Consider the following 23,918-nt stretch of genomic DNA (forward strand, 5'->3'; position numbering starts at 1 on the left):
ATAACCATACCACAACTGAAGCCACAATAGTCTTTTGTGTTTATTAAGATAATTCTTGTCCAGAGAAAAAAAGTGCCCTCTCGAATGAACTTTGATGCTTATAAAAATTAAAAACAAAAATTACTGAACTACATAACCCTATATTAAGGCATTTTAGAAAGTGACCTCCAGAATAATGGAAAGTTTTCAAGCTCTCAAAATCCTGCTATGTTTATAGGGCAATTCTTAGATTTGTGGAAATATATACTGCACTAAGAGAAGAGTGTATGAATTATATATAAGCTGCCAGCTTCTCTGTGGCAAAAACAATAGCTTATTTTTAAAGTCTTCTTAGTTTGATTTGATCAAGACCAACAGGTCCAAGCTTCAAGTGATCAAGTTCTATTATGTCCTACAGTGACAGGTTTCCAAGATGAAAAGTAAACAATAATTGAGGAATCCAAACATTCAGTTTATTAAACTAAGGCAGTGAAGCCATAGCATGAAATAAAGCTGCAGTCATTTGAAACAAATGAATGATTTTATAAAGCTAAAATCAAAAGACTTAAAACATGAAAAATTCGTTAAGTATGAGGAAGTAATGAAACACAAAAGTAACCACAGAATTACAAATATATTTAAATCTCAGACCTGGGAAACGGACTATACACAGCCTTCTAGGGGAGAAGAGAAGCGCCTTATATGTTCTGACAGCACTGCACCTTTGGCTTATTTTCAGTGGTTGGTGGAACATGAATAGGAACCACATTGTTGCTTGGAGACATGTCATTTTCACGTCTGTCTGACATTTGCTTCTGGGAAACAATGCGGTATATCTCTGAGTGAAAAAAAAGAAAGAAACAGAAATAATTTTGAATAGACCCATTAATAATTGACAGAAAAGATAACATAGAGGTAGAAGATACATTTACAGTAAAAACTGCAAATAAACTGAACAAAGAATGCATAAATTTAAAGTTTTGTTTTCAAACAGCCACTGGTCAGAGTCAACCCATTATGTTAACAATTTTCCTTAGGTTAAGAAGAGAAACAAAGGTTTTCCATTTCAGAAGGAAAGATCCATCAGTCCATAAATCTTGGTTTACAGAGATTTCATAGTTTATGGGCTTAAATCTAAATTAAACCATGAGAGTATTTTCATTGTACCCTAATCAAAAAAACCTACATACACTGACACTGAATCACAGAAAAATTAAAATAAATTTGCATTATTAGGCACATTAAGATACTTTTTCTGGTTCTGTAGAGAAAAGCCCAACTTCATAAACATGCCAAAAGCCCAAAGGACTCTTGGAAATGGAAGGAAAGATCATGTTTATCAGTTCCTCCTGAACTAAAGTTAAAATGTAATTAAATTATTATGCAACACAGGCAATTTAAGATTTTAAATGCCACTTATCAAAACTAATTGTTTTGTGTCTACTTCCACTAAACTCTATAGGGAACAAAATTGTGTATATCTTATTCATTGCTTTATCTCCAGCATATAGCCGATAGTAGGGGTTTGATAAGTAACTAACTGCATGGATAAATGTTATTAAAGTCCTCTACAGCAAGTATCTTTAGCACATTTTATTTGGCCTTATATTGCACTGCCTAAGAGTAGTTCCTTCTGACAAGATTATAAACTCCTTAGGAACAGAAAATGTATCTTATTTATCTTTGTTCTCTCAGTGCTCCCCCAATCCCAAATATCCTCAAAAGGTAAGAGAATCCTAAAAATGGAACTAACTGACATGATAAGCCTCCTTTTATGATAGGCTATGAAAGATACAATGTATTCCATGAAAGGTATGTATTCCTGCCAAAAATGTTTTAAATTAATTTATCATGAGGAAGCAACTAGATAAAATGAGATAGAGGGACACTACAAAACAACCAGCCAAGACTCTAAAAAAGTTGTCATAAAATACATTTTTTAAATGGGGACAGTCTGACCTGGTGGTGGCACAGTGGATGTACCATCAGCCTGTAATGTTGAGGACACTGGTCTGAAGCCCCAGGCTTGCCCAGGCAAGGAACATATAAGAAGCAACTAGGAGTTGATGATTCCTGCCCTCCCTCACACTTCTCTATCTCCACTCTCTAAAATCAATAAATAAAATCTTTTAAAAGTAATTAATAGAAATAGGGTTAAATGTTATATATCTGTGCTGTTCAATACAGTAGCCACCTGTTTAAATTAACTAAATAAAATTTAATATTCGGCCCTGGCAGGGTAGCTCAGTTGGTTGGAGCATCGTCCCGTGTAAAAACCAAATCTAGGTCCTGGCCAGTGGCTCAGGTGATAGAGCATCAGCCCAGCGTATGGACATCCCAGGTTTGATTCCTGGTGAGGGCACACAGGAAAAGCAACCATCTGCTTCCTCCCATTCCTTCCCCTCCCATAGCCAGTGGCTCGATTGGTTCCAGCATAGTCCCAGGCACTGCGGATAGCTCTATTGGAGCACAACAGCCTTAGGTGTTAAAAATAGCTCAGTACTCAAGCATCCACCCAAGATGATGTTCCCAGGTAGATCCTAGTTGGGACACATGCGGGAGTCTGCCTCACTATCTACCACCTCTCACCAAAAAAATAAAAACAAAAACAAAGAAACCCACAAATCTATAAAGGGCACTATTAGAACACGTGGAAAAAACTGAATATGAACTGCACATTATATCATACAGTATAATAAATATCTTGGCACAGTGTATGGTATTGTGATTCTGCAGAATGCCTTGTTCTTAGGAGAGAAATGTTCAAGTATTCAGTTGTAAAGTGTCACAATGTCTGCCATTTATTTTCCACAGTTTGAGCAAAGGGGGGAAACGTATACATAATCAAGTAAAAATAAACCAAATGTGAAAAGTTGACTCTAGATGAAGAGCATACTGTGTTCACTATATTATTTCTGTAATATACTTAAAATTTTTTTAAATATGAACTATAGGGTAAAAGAGAGAAAGTGGAACTATGTTTTCAAAAGGCTCCAGGAACATGTCAATCAACTGCAATATGAACATCATTTGGATTCTAATTTGAGGTGTGAAAAAAATTAAGAGAGGAAATTTAATATATTTTGGATTATAAATGATAATAAGAAATTACTGTCAATTTTAAGTGGTTTTGTTGTTATGGGGTTTAGTCCTAATCTTTCAGATATACATCATAAAATGTTTACAAATGAAATAATGTCTGGGATTTCTTTCAAAATAATGGTGGAGGGAGTAGGTGGAGAAAAGACTGGCCAGAAACTGATGGTTGACAGCTATGTGGAGTTCATGACACTATCCTACTTTAGTTTGTTGGAAACTTTCCATAACAAAATGTTAAAGAAAAAGAAATGTGCAAACTAAATTGACACACTTTCTCCAAATTAACAACTAACTTCCCTAAAGCTGAACAGCAAGCTATACCAGTCAACTGAATATGTAAACTAATAAAAACACTGACAGCTAGTGTGTCCTTTTTTACGATTTGGTGTAGGGATGAGTGGTGCTAAGATTCATGTTTGAGAAGGTTGACAGTGGTTCAAAGTTTAAGAAGCATCAAGAGAAAAAAATAGATTACAATAAATAAAGGCTATTGACTAGAATTTAAAAAAAACAGGACCAACAAAGGCTATGGAATCTTCATTTAGATTATTTTCACTGAAAATGGATGGGATGGAGTGTGTCAAGGATTAAAAAAAAGTCATTCAATCAGGCCAGTGTCTAAGGAGTAAAGATAATTATCAATTTACTGTAAAACTATACCATTCATTTGTTATTCTTTATGTTTTCTCTCTAATCCCAAACTGGATGGCTGGCTCTTCTTTTTCAAGTGCATATGATTAAATGTGACCCTCTACAAATTTTTAATTGTCTTAAGTTTTATTAAACATTAAGTTAGGAGAACCAAAAAAAATATTATGTAGGTTCTTACATGAAAAGCAAATACTGGGAGAAAAAGGAAGCTTTCTCAGAGAACATAGAAAGCTAAATAATTAAAGAGATCTCATTACAAAGCAAGAAATTTGAGCAGTGTTGTATAACTGCCTACAACTATAACAGTATGCATATTGTTTTGTAGAAACGAATTACTGCTACATTTGCTGTAGTCACCAAAAAGATATCTGCTAATAAAAATAATAACAAGGCAATAAATAAATATATTGGTCAGAAAATTAGGGGAAAATGTTTCTTTCCGTTAGAATGGGCACAAACAGGCTACACAACTAATTTACTTAATGTCTCTTGTGTCTAGCTATGTCATTATAAAAAGGAAACTGATAAGAAAATAGGATGCAGGTAGCTTTTTAGCTGGTATCTGCTTAGAAAGGCTTATTTAAATGGGGTGAAGGGAATAGGACTAGTAACTTGCTAAACCAGACACAAATATTTTCCTTTTTCAAGGGCAAGTTCTCCTTTAGGAGCAAATGTATATGATACACCAATTCCTGTGCAGTCCCTTTTCAAGATATCCAAAGAATAGGTGAGGTTAGAAAGAAAAGGAATTCTGGAGAATACAGAATCATTCTTATGTAAGAATATCTTCTATATCTAAATATGAAGTAAAACATTAATGTAAGATAGCTTTAAAATATAACCACGTAAAGTTAAATAAAAGACATATAACCTATTTCTATTCTAATGAAAGTATGAATCAAGTTGCAAAGTAAATTCTAAGAAAGTCAAATGCCACTGTTCAAAATTGAGAAACAGAACTAAAATTCTTCAATGCCTCCAAAAACTAAAAACAGCAGAAGCCTGAGTTATTCCACTAAAGCTTAAGTACAAACTAAGTCAGAAATTTTTAGGTCTTCTTCAAAACCACTGCTCACCATGTAAATTTCTCAAAGGTCAAAAAATGTTCCAATTTGATATACCGACAAGTGTTTAAAAGTTGCTATAACCTGGCTGGATAGCTCAGTTGGTCAGAACACCATCCCGATATGCAAAGGTTGCAGGTTCAATCCCTGGTCAGGGTATATAAAAGAACAGCTCAATGTTTCTGTCTCTGTCTCCCTTCCTTTCCCTAAAATCAATTAAAAAATTGAAAAAAATAATAAAGTTGCCACGTGCCAAGAACAAGGATACTACACCCAATTAAGAGCATCTCACTATTCTAATAAAATTACAGTAGTCTCCCTCACCCCCCTTATCAGCAGGAGATACATTCCAAAACTCTCAGTGCATACCTAAAACCACAGATCATACCAAATTCTATATATACTATGTTTTTCCCTATACATACAAGCCTTTCCACTCATTGAAGTATTTTATATAGTATTGTAGTTTCTCTGGCATATCTACTAGCATCACTACTCTTTGTGCTTTCAGGCCATTACTGAGCAAAATAAGGGTTACTTGAAGCACTGCTATATAGTCACCTGATAACCAGAAGGGCTACAAAGGGATAACCGGCAGGCTAGTGTACACAACAGGAAACGCAGGACAAAGGTAGCACAGAGTAGAAGGGTACAAGAGTAGACATCCTGGGCAGCACAGAGTAGAAGGGTACAAGATTTCATCACACTACTCAAAACGGCATACAATTTAAAATTTATGAATTGTTTACTTTTGGAATTGAATATTTTTGGAATATAGTTGACTATGGGTAACTAAAACTGAGAGGGAAGTAAAACTTCAGGTAAGGGGAGACTACTGTAGTGCCTGAAAACTCTCACTACACTTTTAAATCAATATGTTAACTAAATTAAAATTCTTTCAACCACAAAAGGATTTGATCTTCATACTAAAAAGAGGGCTCAGACTTATTAATTACATGTAAAAATCTGGCAGATATCACCTTAATAACGAAGTAATCAAAGTTAACATCACCATGTACTGGCCAGATAGCTCAGTTGGACAGAGCATCCTCCCAATACACCAAGGTTACAGGTTTGATCCCCAGTCAGGGCACATGCAAGAATCAACCAATGAATGTATAAATAAGTAGAATAACAAATCAACGTTTCTCTCTCTCTAAAATCAATCAATAAATAAAAAACTAAAGAACAATTTATATCTGGAAACTACATCGTTTTTTTATTTTTCTTAATTTTTTTTTATTGATTTGAGTGAAAAAGAGACAGGAAGGAAGTGAGAGTAAGAGGCATCAACTCGTAGTTGCTTAACTTTAGTTGTGTATTGATTGCTTCTCATATGTGCCTTGACACTGGGGGTAGAGGGCTCAAGCTAAGGCAGTGAACCCTTGCTCAAGCCAGTTACCTTGGGATCATGTCAATGATCCCATACTCAAGCCCAGGGGCTGAGCCCACACTTAAGCTGAGGAGCCCATGCTCAAGCTGGCAACCTTGAGGTTTCAAACGGGGGACTTCGGTGTTCCAGTTCGATGGTAAGGCAATAAATAAAAATCTTTTAAAAAGTTAACATCACCAGTAATAAGTAAAACAAACCAATATCATGAGCCTCCTAACATGATGCACTGAGCACACTTTTGTTCCTGCTTAAAATACATAACATGAATTTAATCATAAGGAAACAGCAGGCAAAAACCCAAACAGAAGTACATTACATAATAACTGACCTGTATATACTTTAAAAATTTTTAGTAAACAAAAGACCGACAAACTGTTCCAGATTAGTAGAAACTAAAGAAATACAAGAGCTGAATACAATGTGTGACCCGATTACAACTTTATTTTTCCAGTAATTGGAACTGACAAAATCTGAATAAGTCTGTAGTTACAGATTTATCTTTAGAGTTCCTATCTAACTCTGATTTTGAGAACTGTACTATGGTTTTGAATATCCTTGTTTTTAGGAAATACACAATAAAAGTACATAGATATAAGGAGCAGTATGTATCACTTGAAATGGTACAAAAAATATAATATGTATATAGCAAGAAGAAAAAAGAATAAAGCAGAGATGGTAAAATATCAACATTTGGGGAATTGGGTAAAGAGTATGTGTGAATTCTTTGTACTATTATTGTAACATTTCTTTAAGACACAAATTGTCAAAATTCAAAGTTAAAAGAAAAATAAAATAGACCATGGAAAGTATATATTAAAAACATTCCTTAGTGAATCTGAGGATGAAAGAAAACAAAACTGCACTGACAAGCATAGACTGGGCAATCTACTAAGCTCACTTATGTACTAGCTAATTACCTCTAAAAAAAATACCACCAGCAAAATTATGTCATTTTGAGTTACAGTCAAATTCATGTATGTCAAAAATGCCTATTTAGGTCTATTCTAAAACAAGCAACATAATTAACTTTGGAGTAATCATGTAGATAAATATTTCAATACATAATTTTACATCTTAAAAATGAAAAAGTAGGCCGTGACCGGTTGGCTCAGTGGTAGAGTGCAGGCCTGGTGTGTGGAAGTCCCAGGTTCAATTCCCAGTCAGGGCACACAGGAGAAGCACCCATCTGCCTGTCCACCCCTCCCCTTCTTGCTTCTCCCTCTCTCTCTCTCCTCCTCCCTTTCTCTCTCTCCTACTCTCCTCCCGCAGCCATGGCTTGATTGGAGTGAGCTGGCCCCAGGCACTGAGGATGGCTCCATAGCCTCCAGCTCAGGCACTAAAAAATTAGCTCCAGTTGCACGGAGCAATGGCCCTAGATGAGCAGAGTATCGCCCTCTAGTGGGCTTGCCAGGTGGCTCTCGGTTGGGGCGCAAGCTAGAGTCTGTCTCTGCCTCCCCTCCTCTCGCTAAAAAAAATAAATTAAAAAGTGCCCTGGCTAGATAGCTAGGTTGATTAGAGCATCATCCCAAACGACAGATGCTGGTTCAATCCCTGGTCAGGGCACATATAGGAGCAGGTCAACCGATGTTCTTGTATCTCTCTCCCTTCCTGTATCTCTAAGCAATAACATGAATATTAAGCAAAATCAAAATACAATGCAAATACTCCCTTAATGTGGCTAACATTTAAGGTGAATTAAGCCTAATGAGATTTTTTCTCTTTTTTGTTTTTTTCAATACATTAGTAATCCCATTGGTTAAAAAAAAGAAAAGAAAAAAGACAAAGTTTAGAACAAACATCCTAACACTTGCAAAACAGCACAGATGTCTACTGCCACATGCAGTGATCTCTGATCACATAGATCAACACTGGAAGTTATGCAGGAAGCTGAGGAAATAGTGAATACAGAGAGGAAAAGTGATAATAGGTGAGCTAAAGTCTTGTTTGTTTTCAAGCAATATTAGTTAAGCAACAATAAAAGTTTAGCCTAGAATAAACTGTAGGACAAAACCAGATGTCCCTCATATTTAGAGACAAAACAGCTCAATTTCAAGTATATAGCACTGTTTATTGATTAGTTCATGTTTGAGTACATCATAGATTCAATGTTATAAATGATGCATACAATAGTTCACAGTAGATGAAAGCCTTGGTCTCAACCTTTGCTTAATATCAGAATATAGGCTAGAAAATCAGATCAGAATAATGGGATAGATTTATAGCAGAGGAAGTTTGATGGGACATAAAAAATAACCCAACAACAAGGACTGACTAAAAAGTTTTTCAAATGACATTTTTAGAGTCCTTAAGAGACTCACTCCTTCAAGATGATGTTGACTCATCTTAAGACATTATGAATCTGCCAGACTAGCCAGTGGCGCAGTGGATAGAGCGACAGACTGGGATGCAGAGGACCCAGGTTCGAAACCCCAAGGTCATCAGCTTGAGCACGGGCTCATCTGGTTTAAGCAAGGCTCACCAGCTTGAGCCCAAAGTCGCTGGCTTGAGCAAGGGGTCACTTGATCTGCTGTAGCCCCCCACCCCCGTTAAGGCACATATGAGAAAGCAATCAATGAACAACTAAGGTGTCGCAACAAAGAATTGTTGCTTCTCATCTCTCTCCTTTCCTGTCTGTCTGACCCTCTCTCTGTCTTTGTCATCAAAAAAACAAACAAAAAACAACAACAAAAAAAAGACACTAGGAATCTGAGGACCAGAGAAATTCAGTGACCTTAGTTACAGAGGGAGTGGAAGCAAAGTGATAAAAAGTAAAAGCCTACTACTCCTGAGTCTAAATTTAGTACTCTACACACTGACCCAAAAGAATCCACACAAGTGGTTATAAAGGGGAAAAAAGTAGGATTTGCACACATATTGCATATTTAGTCAAATCTTGCAGGCTTGAAACCATCCGCAAAGGAACTGGACACAGATAAGATTCTAAATGAAAGTTACAATGTTCTAAAGACTATCCAATCCCAGTATCAGTTCTTTTAGTTACTATTTTCAATAACATGAAAAAATTAACAAAACAGGTATGCAAATCACCAATATTTAGTTTCTTTTTTAATTATGATTTTCATGCCTTAACTTCTGTTTAGCTAATTTCTCAAATGTTTACTATGTACCAGGGATAGATACGGTAAATATTTTACATGCACAAACTCATGTACTCATTAAGTACATGAGTAAAGTCTAGAGAAGATGTCTGTGACAATTCTTTTCTGTGGGTGGTAAAGACAAAAAACTCTTGAAGTCACAACCTAACAGTTGAGTCAAATCATATCACAGGTATTTATTGTAAATACAGATCCTCTCCAAAAGGAAAAATAACAGAACTCCACGAAACATTTAAATTTTACAGACCAAACAAACTAACCCCTCCCTCCCAAAAAACTAAGGCCTACAAAGGTTAAATAACTACCTAAGATGATAGAGCTAATAAGGGGAGGAGGCAGGACTAAAACCCAAGTCAGGTCTCCAAGTCCATGCTCTTAAATCCAGGCTTATTTCCTACATTTTTATAGTAAAATAAAACATTTAAAAGTTAAAAAATCTGTTTACCTCTATTACAAGTGCTGCATACAAAAAAAAAAAAAAGGTAAAATCTTGTTACATTTAATTGGAAACTCATTTATTTAATCTTTCCTCTACAGACTTTTCAGGACAAGACTATATACTATGTACTAAAACTAGTGAGTTCTTAAAATTAACATAGAATTTTAAAGTACTTCAGCCAATTTATCAAAATATTTGAGGATTAAGATTAAATTAGTCAATCTAATCAAGTCTGAGTATATATGAGTCAACACAAATAAAATGCCTTCCTATCCCTGAGGTTGCTCCGATCTGCATGCACATCCACATTCCAAAACAGCATGAACTTTGTTCCTTTCCCACTATTTAAACTTCTGTGTATGCAACAACTAGCTGATTTTCTCCACAAGAGACACCCTGTTCTTCTACAATATATTACAGGACAATTTTACTTTTTGTTATTTCATTTAAAATTTTTTTTCTTTCTTTTTTTTACAGAGACAGAAAGAGAGTCTATCTCAGAGAGAGGATAGATAGGGACAGACAGGAACGGAGAGAGATGAGGAGCATCAATCACTAGGTTTTCGTTGCGACACCTTAGTTGTTCATTGATTGCTTTCTCATATGTGCCTTGACCGTGGGGCTACAGCAGACCGAGTAACCCCTTGCTCGAGCCAGTGATCTTGGGTCCAAGCTGGTGAGCCTTGCTCAAACCAGATGAGCCCGTGCTCAAGCAGGCGACCTCCGGGGTCTCGAATCTGGGTCCTCCGCATCCCAGTATGACGCTCTAGCCACTGCGCCACCGCCTGGTCAGGCTCATTTAAATTTTTAAGAAGATATTTTCCCTAGCTGCTTCAGAACCAAGAATGCCCTTACTTTACTGAATTTCAATAAGGCAATTTATATCTTTCCATAGCTAGAATTCCAATACTTATCTTTTTTATTTATTGATTTTTAGAAAGAGGGGAGAGAGAGAGAAGGGGGAGGAGCAGGAAGCATCAACTCCCATATGTGCCTTGACCAGGCAAGCCCAAGGTTTCGAACCGGCAACCTCAGTGTTCCAGGTTGACGCTTTATCCCACTGCGCCACCACAGGTCAGGCCCCAATACTTATCTTAATAAGTACATTTAAGAATTACTTTGAACACAATAAATTAAAAGTAATTAAAAAAAACTTTTTTGAAAAGCTAAGAAAGAGGGAAAAGAAAAAGAATTGCTTTGTGCTTATGAACATGAATTACAGAAATCATGGACTGAGGTAATAATAGAAATGAATAAATAATTTTACTTTTAGATTTAATTTACTTCAATTTTAATTTATTTAGAAATTAAATTTAATGGGGTGACATTAATCAATAACAATACATAGGTTTCAGGTAAACATCTCTATAGCATTTGAATTGCTGACTGGGTTGTGTGCCCATCACCCAAAGTCAAATCATTTTCCATCACCATATATTTGTCCCCCTTCACTCCCCTCCCCCTGGTAATAGCTTCATTTTTATCTTTGTCTATGAGTCTCAGGGAATAAATAATTTTCAAAATATATTTCCCACTCTAAACCAAGTAAATTAGGATGATTAAAGCTCAGTAAGCAAAGGTTGCAACTAATTTTACAGCTCTTGCTATAGTAGCTCTCAAATGATAACCATCCTCAGTGTGGAAAAGTTTGGTTTCCCAATTCATTTGTTTACATTACCTTCCTATAACTTTTATTTCCCACTGGTATAAACTGAAAATGCCAAGTCTTACCTGTCAGAATAGTCTGAAAAGCAGCTTCTACATTTGTAGAGTCTAAAGCAGATGTCTCAATGAATGACAAACCATTCTTTTCTGTGGGGAGACACAAAAACTTTAGTTTTGTCCAACTTTAATACAAGAAACTTAATACACTCAAGTCTCTTAAGTAAAAAAAAAAAAAAGAACTTTCTTAACCTAAAACCTCTCCAACTTCTTGAACAATAAGGTTACCATTCTACTTACACTTTAATAAGTTAAAAATAACCATTAGAAATTTATTGGAGGCCCTGGTCGGTTGGCTCAACGGTACAGCATCAGCCTGGCGTGTGAAGTCTCGGGTTTGATTCCCTGCCAAGGCACACAGGAGAAGCGCCCATCTGCTTCTCCACCCCTCCCCCTGTCCTTCCTCTCTATCTCTCTCTTCCTCTCCTGCAGCCAAGGCTCCATTAGAGCCAAGTTGGCTCAGGTGCTGAGGACGGCTCCATGGCCTCTGCCTTAGGTGCTAGAATGGCTCCGATTGCAGCAGAACAAATGCCCAGATGGGCAGAGCATCGCCCCCTAGTGGGCATACAGGGTGGATCCCGGTCAGGTGCATGCAGGAGTCTGTCTGTCTGTCTGCCTCCCAGTTCTCACTTCGGAAAAATTCAAAAAAAGAAGAAGAAATTTATTGGATTTATTAAAATGAATATTTGCTACATCTAAATACTACCACCAGAATGAATAACACTACTCAAAATGTAGTAAATTTATAAAATACCCAGCTATTTCCATCCCTTACTGTCCTTCAACCTCACAGCTATGGTCTGAACATGTATGGGTATATATGATTCATTTATAATCCTATATTATTTGAAAACAAAGCTTCTTGCCTGGAAAACTAAAAAACTGTTAAAGAAAATGGCATAATCACTAGTGGAGGGTCAAAACCTTTACTAGCCAACAATATACAATGCTGCCTTCTGGTAGGATGCCCCTCCAGGACAGTAGTAAGAGATAGGTGGACCCTCTATAAAACTAGGAGCTGTAACTCCTAAGCAGCTAAATGCCTATTGGTCCTTGACACTCCCTGGGCCACTACTTCTCAGACCCACAGACAGCAGCCTTGGTAAAACAGAGATGTAATGTAAAAAGGAACAGGAGCACAAAAATGAATAGATTTTATCTATTCTTTACAGGGAGAGAAAAGAAGACAGTACTTATATTCAATTTTTGGCAGCAAAAACTCAAAACACTAGTGTTTTAATGACTCAAAGTTAAGCAAAAGAACCCTACAGTCATCATATACTTTCAAAACAACAATCCTTGCTGAGCATTCATTCACATTTACCTTTTTTAATTAGAAACTACTGTAACTAATTATTACCCTCATTGGGAAGGTTATCAAAACTGCATGATATGAACAGTAAGAAATACAGAATCATTGTAATAACATTAAATTCGTATCACCAACCTGCAAAAGCTCTTGCTTCATCTGTAGGAACTGCCCTGAGATGGCGCAAATCACTCTTATTGCCCACAAGCATGATAACAATGTTACTATCGGCATGATCTCTCAGTTCTTTCAGCCATCGCTCTACATTTTCATATGTGAGGTGTTTAGCAATGTCATAAACCAATAAGGCACCTACAGCTCCACGATAGTATCTGAAAACAGAAACATGCATGTAACTATCAGAAAACCACCACAAATTGAAAAGGAAACACCAGAAAGAACTAAATACCTGTACACGTATATGGATTATATATTTTTAGAAACACACTTAAAAATAAATTTCAAAATCCTAATGCTAGACTTCTTAAAAGGGGGAAATAAACCAGTACCTTTTCCAATACCAAAAATCATCTAATTTACTTGATGAAAACCAATTCACTTGAAGGCAGCCTATCTCACAGAACTTAAAAGCTATGAGACTTACGCTGATGTTATTGCTCGATACCGCTCTTGCCCTGCTGTGTCCCATATCTGTGCCTTTATTGTTTTCCCATCAACTTGGATGCTTCTGGTGGCAAACTCTACTCCAATGGTGCTCTTGCTTTCAAGATTAAACTCATTTCGAGTAAATCGAGACAGCAAATTACTCTTTCCAACACCAGAATCTCCGATAAGGACAACTGAAAAGACAAAGATCTTTATGTCAGATGAATGAGAAAAACACACTATCTCAGAACAGCAATTTTCAACTAGTGTACCTTAAGAATTTTTAAAACAGGCAGTACCTGACTATTTAGTCAGGGGCACTGGCCTCTTTTCCCTTAAACTGTCAAATAAAAAAATGACAAAAGCCAACACAACAGCTGTCCAGTGTGAACAAATCAAAATTATACCTATTTTTTTATTTTTGGCAGATTAGCAAAAAATATTTTTGGTGTGCCTGACCAGGTGGTGGCACAGTGGACAGAGTGTGGGACTAGGACGCAGAGGACCCAGGGACACAGAGGACTCAGGTTCGAAACTCTGAGGTTGCCAGCTTGAACGTGGCTCAGCTGGTTTGAGCAAGGCTCACCAGCTTAAGTCTAAGGTCGCTGGTTTAAACAAGGAGTTACTCGGTCTACTGTAGCCCCCCCCCAGTCAAGGCACATATGAGAAAGCAATCAATGAGAAACTAAGGTGCCGCAATGAAGAACTGATGCTTCTCATCTCTCCCCCTTCCAACCTGTCTGTCTCTATCTGTCCCTCTCTCTATCTCTGGTGTGCTCCAGAATTTTAGTAATTAGTTTGTGTGCCATGAGGTGAAAAATGTTGAAAATCGCTGCCTTAGAAGAACTTGAAATATAAATGAACAGTTTATAATATAAACTTGTATCAGACATAAAAGCAATAAAGGAGACATTAGTGGTTGTAGAGAAAGAAAAAAAGGAATACTATGTTCCACTTAGTTTTATCAGACTGGATGTGACCTCAGGACTCACATCTAGGCAAAATGAAACACATTTAACATATGCAGAATAGTTTTATAAACTTTGCCACCCAGATTACAGAAACTACAATGACCCTTTAATAGTTTCATTTATCATATGGGCAGAAAGCCAGAGATTCCCTCCAAAAACAAACACTTTTATTAAGTTTAACAGGGGCCCTAGGAAGCTGACTACTAATTCTGAGCCAACAACTAACATACTCTTTAACTTATCACTTCATGAATTGTTTTAAACAGCTTTTTTTAAGTGGGGAAGGTGGTTGAGAAGTATCAACTCATAGTTGCAGCATTTTAGTTGTTCACTGATTGCTTTCTCACATGTGGGTGCCTTGAGGAGGGGGTGCTCCAGCAGATCAGTGACATCTTGTTCAAACCAGCAACCTTTGGGCTCAAGCCAGCGACCTCAGGGTCTCAAATCAGGGTCTTCAGTGTCCCAGGTCTATGCTCTATCCACTGCGTCACCGCCCGGTCCCGCTAAAACAGGTTTTGATTAAATGAATTGATTTCCTATAATTACTATTAGGAGGCTGTTTATTTACTAAATAAATACAAGGAGATTCTTTTTCACCAAAGCAATATTACACTTAAGAATTTCAAAAACACTGGAGAAATAGACAATTAATTTAAAACGTGTATATAAACTTACTTTTATTCTATTTTTTTTAAGAGAGAGAGAAACAGAAAGACAGATAAGAGACACACAGACAGGAAGGGAGAGAGATGAGACGTATCAACTTATAGCTGCGACAACTTAGTTGTTCATTGATTGCTTTCTCATATGTGCCTTGACTGGGGGGCTCCAGCAGAGTGAGTGACCCCTTGCTCAAGCCAGTGGCCTTGGGCTCAAGCCAGCAACTATGGTGTCATGTCCATGTTAAAGTATGTCTATAAAAATTTAAGGAACAAAATGAGTTCACCAATTTATAGAATCTAAGCTTGATTTTCCTTGTAAAAATTTTTATAGGCATTTCAGAAAATATTATACTTATTCCTACTGTGAACTACTAATGCTTCTTCTTACTAGCTAATTGATATAGACACCACGACTAGAAAATCGAACATGCAATGGGCCTGGCCAGTTAGCACAGTCAGTTAAGAGTGTCATCCCAAAATGACAAGGTTGTGGATTCGATCCCCAGTTAGGGCACACACAGGAAACAACCAAGTAATGCATGACTGCGTGCATGCATAACAAATGAATGCTTCTCTTCCCCCTCCCCTCTTTCTCCTTTCCCCTCTCTCTCTCTCTTTTTTTTTTAATTAAGCCCTTTGGAACATCATCCTGGAGCACGGAGATTGCTGGTTTGATTCCCTGGTTAGGGTACATATAGGAGCGGTTCAATACTCCTGTCTCTCTTTCCCTACCCCACTCTCTCTCTCAAAAAAAAAAAAAAGAATAAAATTGGGATTTGATGAGGAAGATGGAATGAAAATGGAGATAAGAACTGTGAGAGTTCACTGCATTCTAGTCAGAGGGCAGACAGAATCCATTCTGTATTCACTCTTTGCCCCAAGAGCATATAGAAGCTGGCCTTTGGACAGTCTTGGAGGGAGTATATTTCCAAATGCATCTATTTCTGGTTTCCCCTATCAGCTGATTCACCAAGAAATCAGCCAGGCAGCAGTGATTCCATGCAGCATAAGGAGTAGTTATTTCTATCTATACAGTCAATTAGAGATGGCGATGGTAGTATGGCAAACACAGATATTAATAAATAATTTAGTTTGGATACCAGGGAAGAATATATTAAGGTTATAAAAGTAACATACAAAGCCTGACCAGGCAGTGGCACAGTGGATAGAGCGTCAGATTGGGATGCGGAAGACCCAGGTTCGAGACCCTGAGGTCACCAGCTTGAGCGCGGGGCTCATCTGGTTTGAGCAAAAGCTCACCAGCTTGGACCCAAGGTCGCTGGCTCAAGCAAGGGGTTACTCGGTCTGCTGAAGGCCCACGGTCAAGGCACATATGAGAAAGCAATCAATGAACTAAGGGGTCGCAACGAAAAACTGATGATTGATGCTTCTCATCTCTCTCCGTTCCTGTCTGTCTGTCTCTTATCTATCCCTCTCTCTGACTCTCTGTCTCTGTAAAAAAAAATTTTTTTTAAATAAATAAAATTTTAAAAAAAGTAACACACAAAAACAGTACACTTCCAATTTTATAGGAAGGTTGATTGATACGTCAGTTTCCAATGTCCATCCACCATTATGGAAGTAAGGTCAAATCCCAGTTTCAGTAATAGAGCCTACCCTTTTAACAGGATACTCACTATTGCCTGTTAGTGCAAGAGGCTGAATGTCCTGCCAAGGAAACACCCCTTGGATCATTTCTGGCCCCACACTAGCACTGAGGTATAAAAGCCTCACTTGAAGTGGGAATGGAAAAGAAGAAAATAAACCAAAAAGTTGGCTGTTTCCATTTCATAGGCATTCAGATATCAATCAGCTCTTCAGGAGCCAAAGTGCAAGACTTCTAGAATGCCAATGTCTTTAGAAAATAAAAGAACACCTTTTCCCTTCCAAAATACTAAAGCCCTGTCAAGATTTTGGTTTCTTCCCTTTTGACCTCTACTTTAACTAATAATTCTGTTGTCTCCCCAACCTCAAATCTTTATGCCATCATAAAGTAACCGATTTTTAACATTTTTCACCTCATGGCACACAAACTAATTACTAAAATTCTGGAGCACACCAGAGACAGAGAGAGGAACAGATAGAGACAGACAGGTTGGAAGGGAGAGATAAGAAGCATCAGTTCTTCATTGCGGCACCTTAGTTTCTCATTGATTGCTTTCTCATATGTGCCTTGACTGGGGGGGCTACAGTAGACCGAGTAACTCAATGTAACCAATTATTTTTAACATTATTAAAAAACAGCACCTTTAGTTGAAAATAATTCAAGACTCATGAATGCTTTTTATAGTATAAAATAGTTATTTCACCTAGACATAGAAAAGATTGCCAGAAATAAGACTAGGCACTTGTCAAAAGATTATATCTTAAATTACAACAGAAGATAATGGTTTTTTAAGAATAGTGCTGTCAAACCTGATGGTGATGGTGCAGTGGATAGAGCATCTACCTGGATGCTGAGACTCCAGGTTTGAAATGAGTACAGGCTCATTGGGCTTGAGCACGAGATTATCAACATGATCCAAAGGTAGCTGGCTTGAGCCCAAAGGTCTTTGGCTTGGGCCCAAGGTCACTGGCTGGGCTTGAGACTCTCATCAAGGCACATATGAGAAGCAACCAATGAACAACTACAGCGACACAACCACAAGTTGATGCTTCTCATCTCCCTTTCTATCTCTCTCTCTCTTAAAAAAATAGTGCTAACAAGGTGATGCTAAGAAATTACACAATAAGGAAAGTTGCTTTTATTCAGTTACCAAATGAGAAAACAAACCAAGCAGTTAACATGTAGGCTCACTAAAAAAATTAACAAGAATAGATTAAATCACCTAAGCAACAGAAGAGAATTCACTGACTATGATTTAGGGAACAAACCAAAACGCCAACATTTCATGAACTCGAACTTAATTTCTAATCAGTTTCTCTCATTAAGATAATGTTTAATTGCATTTTTAAAATGTGACAAACTAGCCTGGCCTGTGGTAGCGCGGCATAGAGCAACGATCTGGAATGCTGAGGTTGCCGGTTCGAAGCCCTGGGCTTGCCTGGTCAAGGCACATACAACAAGCAAGAAGTAAGCAATGATCAACTAAAGTGAAGCAACTATGACTTAATACTTCTCACTCCCCCACCTTCTCTCTCTGTAAAATAAATTAACTCTTTTAAAAAAAAAGGTGACAAACTATTTGATCATATCCTGTAGTTCAAGAAAGGAATTTTCAGTGACTTTTCTGTTTTCCATAACTAGTATCTTATTTTTTTGTGAGAGAGAGAGAGAGAGGGACAGACAGACAGGAAGGGAGAAAGATGAGAAGTATCAATTCTTCATTGTGGCACCTTAATTATTCATTGATTGCTTTCTCATATGTGCCTTGACAGGAGGGGGGGGACGACGACCATGATCTCACACTCTATGATCTCACACTCAAGCCAGCGACCTCAGGGTTTTGAAACTGGGTCCTCTGTGTTCCAGTCCAACACTCTAGACCAGTGGTAGTCAACCTGGTCCCTACCGCCCACTAGTGGACATTCCAGCTTTCATGGTGGGCGGTAGCAGAGCAACCAAAGTATAAATAAAAAGGTAGATTTAACTATAGTAAGTTGTTTTATAGATTTATTCTGCCAAACTTAACGAAAATCCGACATAAAATACTTGGTAAGTAATTATTATTATATGCTTTAACTTGCTGTAACTCTGCTGTATAAATTTTATAAAGTAACTTCCCTACTTTATAAATCACCATTACTGTGGAACCGGTGGGTGGTTAGAAAATTTTACTACTAACAGAGATATCAAAGTGGGCGGTAGGTATAAAAAGATTGACTACCCCTGCTCTAGACACTCTATCCACTGCGCCACCGCCTCATCAGGCTCATAACTAGTATCTTAGGTTAAAAGTGCTTTAAGCATTTTATAACTATAGTTATCCAGATAAAATATATAAACATAAATAATAGCATCTAAATATGGAACAGCTATAGTATTTCTAAAATAACCTGATAATATTCATTACCACTTTGTTAACCTTATCTGCTGAATTTTAACTACCATCTCTCACCCCTATGACTAAATTTGGTTTAACAGATATCAAATATTAGACTGCTAAATGCCATAAAAATATACATATTAATTGTTATTTAATTAAAAATTTCTCCTACATTCAACTACATTTAGGGTTTTTTTTAATTTTTTTAATTTTTATTTATTCATTTTAGAGAGGAGAGAGAGTTAGAATGAGAGAGAGAGAGAGAGAGAGAGAGAGAGAGAGAGAGAGGAAGGGGGGAGGAACAGGAAGCATCAACTCCCATATATGCCTTGACCAGGCAAGCCCAGGGTTTTGAACCGGTGACCTCAGTTTTCCAGGTCAACGCTTTATCCACTACGCCATCACAGGTCAGGCTACATTAAGTTTTATACACTCCCTTGCAAACTAATATACTGAACTAAAATTTAATTCAACAAATCAATTGTAGCATATCAGAACTTTATCACCTAAAGGAGTATTTGATAATTCTCATACTGGTTTGTATACATAAACTTGGAGATCTTTGTACTCTTTCTATAAGATGGGGCAAAAGTAGGTTTACAGTTGTGAGTACGTAAAACAGTTTATTCTTGTATTATGTATTAATTATTATATTATTTTCCATACGAAAAACAGTAAACCTACTTTTGCCACACACTATATGACCGTACCTCATCAAATATCTTTAAAATAAAATGCATTCAAAATAAGGCTGAAGTCTAGACATGTTTTCCCAGACTCAGCAGAATCTGAGTTGCTTAACCAACAGCTGTGGAAGAAAAACTACCAAGATGCAAGACAACAAAGTTCTTATGATCATTTCCATGGACAATCAGCTGATGGTAATTACTACTGACCTTCAATGAGATTAAAAATAAAATGGTGTAGCCTAACCAGACAGTGGCACAGTGGATAAAGCATCGGCCTGGAACACTGAGGACCCAGGTTCGAAACCCTGAGGTAATCAGCTTAAGCATGGGATCACAGACACGAACCTATGCTCATTGTAATGAGCCTGAAGGTTGCCTGCCTGAGTAAGGGGTCACTGGCTCAGCTGGAACCCCCCCCAGTAAAGGCACATATGAGAAAGCATTCAATAAACAATTAAGATGCCACAACAAAAAATGAATGCTTCTCATCTCTCTCCCTTCCTCTCTCTTTGTCCTTGTCTGTCTGTCTCTTGCTAAAAATTAATTAATTGATTGAAAAGAAAAAGAAAAAGACAATGGTGTAGACTAAGTATCCAAGCACTTTCGGGGGGGGGGGGGAAATGACTGATTGGATTAGTGTCCGCCACAGTATTCGTAAATATGAACTATGATGGGTGATTACATCACTTATGTATCCCACAGGGCCTTAATCACATTGTGGGTAAATATTCTAATTAAAGTGTTTAAAATAAAAAGGTCAAGGCTGACCTTTGGTAGCACAGTGGATAAAGGGCTAATCTGGAATGCTGAAGTTGCTGGTTCAAAACCCTGGGTTTGTTCAGTCAAGACATATAGGAGAAGCAATTACTATGAGAAATGCTTCCTGATCCTCCCCTCACCTTTTTCTCTTGCTCTATCCTCTCTCTAAAAATCAATAAATAAAAATTAGAAATAAAAAAGTCAAAGTTTCAAAAATAAAATTAATCCCCCACCTAAAGTCTCAATGTTGAGTTTAACTAAAGATTAATGTTCAAGAACAAATACATAATTTAGAATAACTGTCCTGTTCTCCCCACACTGTATTCCCATTTGGACCATTCCAGCCTATAACAATCAAAATATCTCTTCATTTAAAACTGGTTAGAGTTACACATTAACTTCCAATTCCCTCAGCTATTAAGTTTGCTAGGTAAGCCTTCTTCCAAGTAGAGAGCTGCAGCTCATCTCATCTCTAGAATAAAATCATTTTAAAATTAAGTTATTGTTGCTTCACTTTAAATTATAATAATTACACAAATAAGGATTTGGCTAAATAATCAGCACTATAAGGAAAAAAAGTGACTCATATCCTGTAAGAGCTTTAAAAAAGTGGAAATCCGTCTCAGCAGAATTTTTAAACATCCTACCTTAAACAGCAAAATATATGACAAATGAAACCATAACTCATGGAAACAAAGAGCACTTTAGAAGTTCCTAGTTTTAAGTTTCTTTACTAATACTTAAATGTTCTAATAAAGATTATAAAAAATAAAAAGATCACAGTAACTTATTTCACATTATTACCATAGGAACTGAAATTTTACAACCAGTCCCATTTAATTCTCACAACAGTCCTAAGAAGTACATATTATTTTCTTCTTATAAATGAAGGATCTGAGGCTCAAAATGTTAACTTTCTCAAAGTCACAAAGAAAATAAGGCCTGAGCCAGGATTTGAATTCCAGGCCTGTGTGATTCCACAGCCTTGTGCTCTCAGTTCTTGTTACTAAGTAGTCTAATCCAAAATTAAGTTAAAATTCCTTAAATCAATCCAGGATAATATTCTTGGTGAAGAAAAGTGGCTTCTGTATAATCAACATTTAAGTTACAAACTAAACAGGAGAAATACTGATAGTCTATCTTGTTCTAAATTAGTTACTTCAAAGGTACCCTAGCTGCCTACTGCCACTGCACCTTTTTTTTTAAACCCCAAAACTCCCTTTAATAGTGAAACCCCAGTTTCCAGGGTCTCACTCAAGTATTTTCACCTGACCTCAGATGACTTCAAACAGTATGTAAAATACATTAAGTATCTTCTTCTCATAAATGACTTTCCACTATGGAGGGTGGGGGTGACTACTGAAGGTACTCATCCCATATAATACAGCACTCTGGCCCTGCGGAGTAAGTGGTGATAAGGGTATATCATCAGTTAGTATGCCGAGATTTGAAAAGTACTGGTAAAGCAAAGAAATGTTACCTGCTTCATTTGATCAATCATTCTTAGTACCCAATGGCAAAGTCTGCCAAAGAAAACTGTCACTATGCTTAACACTCTTTAAACTCCACCCTCCACTGTAAAGCTTTAATAGTAATGGCTTCTTCCTCCCTGGTAACGATCTTTGTTCAACCCAACACCGATGGCTGCCCTCCTAATTCAGGAGCAAAGAGCGAGCATCAGAGTGAGAGCCCATTCACTGGAAAAAAAAAGCATTTACTGTACTCTTTTCTCATTGAAAACTGTACCCTTTATCTCTGCTGATTAAAACAACTATTTGGAGTCTTTCCGGACTAACCAATGAGCAATTCTTTCTATCCACTCCCCACCCTCCAATATATTTTGTCCAAGGGCACTACATGTTTCCTTGTATTATAGTAAATATTAAATTTAATCAAAGAGCACATTACTTCTCCCCCCCTCCCTTCTCACATTTTGGGAAAGGTATGTAGCCAACTAGGGCTCTTCTCTTCCTGTTCTAAAAACACCGAAAGGCTGGATCCTCCCAGTGCTGCAGGAGGAAGCAACCAGTCCATAGTGATAAAGCAAGGCCAGTATTTGTGCAGCGCACAACCTTTCCTGCTCAGGAACTGGGCCTTCAGGTCTGGCAAGGATAACAGCCACCACCCATCCGCAACCCCTTCTCGCGAGCAGAGTCAAGAGTGAGCCCGGGCTGGATGCCACTGGGTTGGGAGGGTAGGCGATAAGAGGCTCAGTGGGAAATCACATCAGTCTGCCTGGTCACTGCGACAAGTGCAAGCGTGGGTGACGGACAATCCCTCTTGCCCCACCCCCCATCCTCAGGGTCGCACAGAAGAAATGGGAGAACTCTATTAAACTACTTGGGGAGGGAAAGTAGAAAAAAAGCTACCAATCCCGGGAGCGGCGCGAGGTTACTGACGGCGAGAATTGCGGGGCGGGAGGGGGCCGGGGGCCCGCTCCGATTTTAAGGAGGGCCCGGCCCCGGGATGGAAGAAGCTGGCTAGCAGAACTGTCTGTCCGAGGGGAGGAAGGGCTGTGAGGAGCCGCGGAGGAGCGGCTCTCCCTAAGGGGAAGGGAGGCAGATAAGGAGGAGACTTGCAGTGGCAGTCTGTGCCGAGGCAAGGTGAGGAGCGAAGGGCGCGTCAGAGGTGCAGGAAGGGGAATGAGCCCGGCCGGCAGAAGCTGAGGGGCAGGGGGCGCCAGATCCGAAAGGTGGATGGTGGGAGGGGCGCCCTCTCCGAAGGGGCCCGAAAACCCGGGATGGGAAGATGATTCGGGAGAAGGCAGCCAGCCCGCCGTCAGGACGCTCGGCTAGGGGCTCTGAGGCTACCGAAGGCCTAAGAGAAGGTCGCTAAGAGACCGGTGTGTGGGGAGGACCCGCCACCCTATCTGAGAGGAGGGAGAGGGGCCGAGCTGCAAACCACACAGACAGGGAAAGGCTGAGGAAGGCCAATCGCAGTGCAGGAGTGGCCCCACGCGAGCCCCCCAGGAGTGTCCCAGGCCCCCGAACGGGCTCGGTGGAGAGTGGGAGAGCCCACGGCCTCACCTTTGAAGAGGTAGTCATACTCGTCGTCGCGGGTGCCCATTGCGCGGCCGAGGAGTGAAGGGGCGGGAGCAGCAGTGGTTTCGGTGGGACCAGGGGGCGTCGCTGCAGGGGTAACCCGAGCACCGAGCTTCGGCTGCCGGACCGGGTGAAGAACCCCTCCCTGCCGCTACGCCACTTCCGGCGGGCCCCAGCCCTAAGGGAAGTACTTCCGGGGAGGCGACGCCCCGCCCCTGAGCGGGAAGGGCGGTCTACGCGAGTATCGCGTGGGTCTTCTAATTCTCACCCCTTCCTGGAGACTCAAAAGAGAACCGGCCCTGGACTCCCAGCCGATAACAGTTTTAGCGGTCGGTCACCACACTCTTAGTGGCCTCTTCCTTATTTTCTGCACCCCCATACTGGAACCCATCACTGTACTTCTCAATGATGGGTTCGTGGGTGGGGGTG

The 23,918-nt window shown here is 38.7% G+C and overlaps 1 protein-coding gene across 1 annotated transcript; it reads right to left on the minus strand.

Moving 5' to 3' along the window:
- Positions 1 to 430: 430 nt before the first annotated feature.
- Positions 431 to 23,657, minus strand: RAB11A (RAB11A, member RAS oncogene family). The gene is made up of 5 exons (XM_066341342.1): positions 23,475 to 23,657; positions 13,380 to 13,575; positions 12,914 to 13,107; positions 11,476 to 11,556; positions 431 to 817 (listed from the first exon to the last, which is right to left on the minus strand). The coding sequence occupies exons 1-5, from the start codon at positions 23,512 to 23,514 to the stop codon at positions 678 to 680; spliced, it is 651 nt and encodes a 216-aa protein (XP_066197439.1). The 5' UTR covers positions 23,515 to 23,657; the 3' UTR covers positions 431 to 677.
- Positions 23,658 to 23,918: the final 261 nt, after the last annotated feature.

This window comes from Saccopteryx leptura, chromosome 6 (assembly GCF_036850995.1).
Source record: "Saccopteryx leptura isolate mSacLep1 chromosome 6, mSacLep1_pri_phased_curated, whole genome shotgun sequence".
Taxonomy (NCBI): domain Eukaryota; kingdom Metazoa; phylum Chordata; class Mammalia; order Chiroptera; family Emballonuridae; genus Saccopteryx; species Saccopteryx leptura.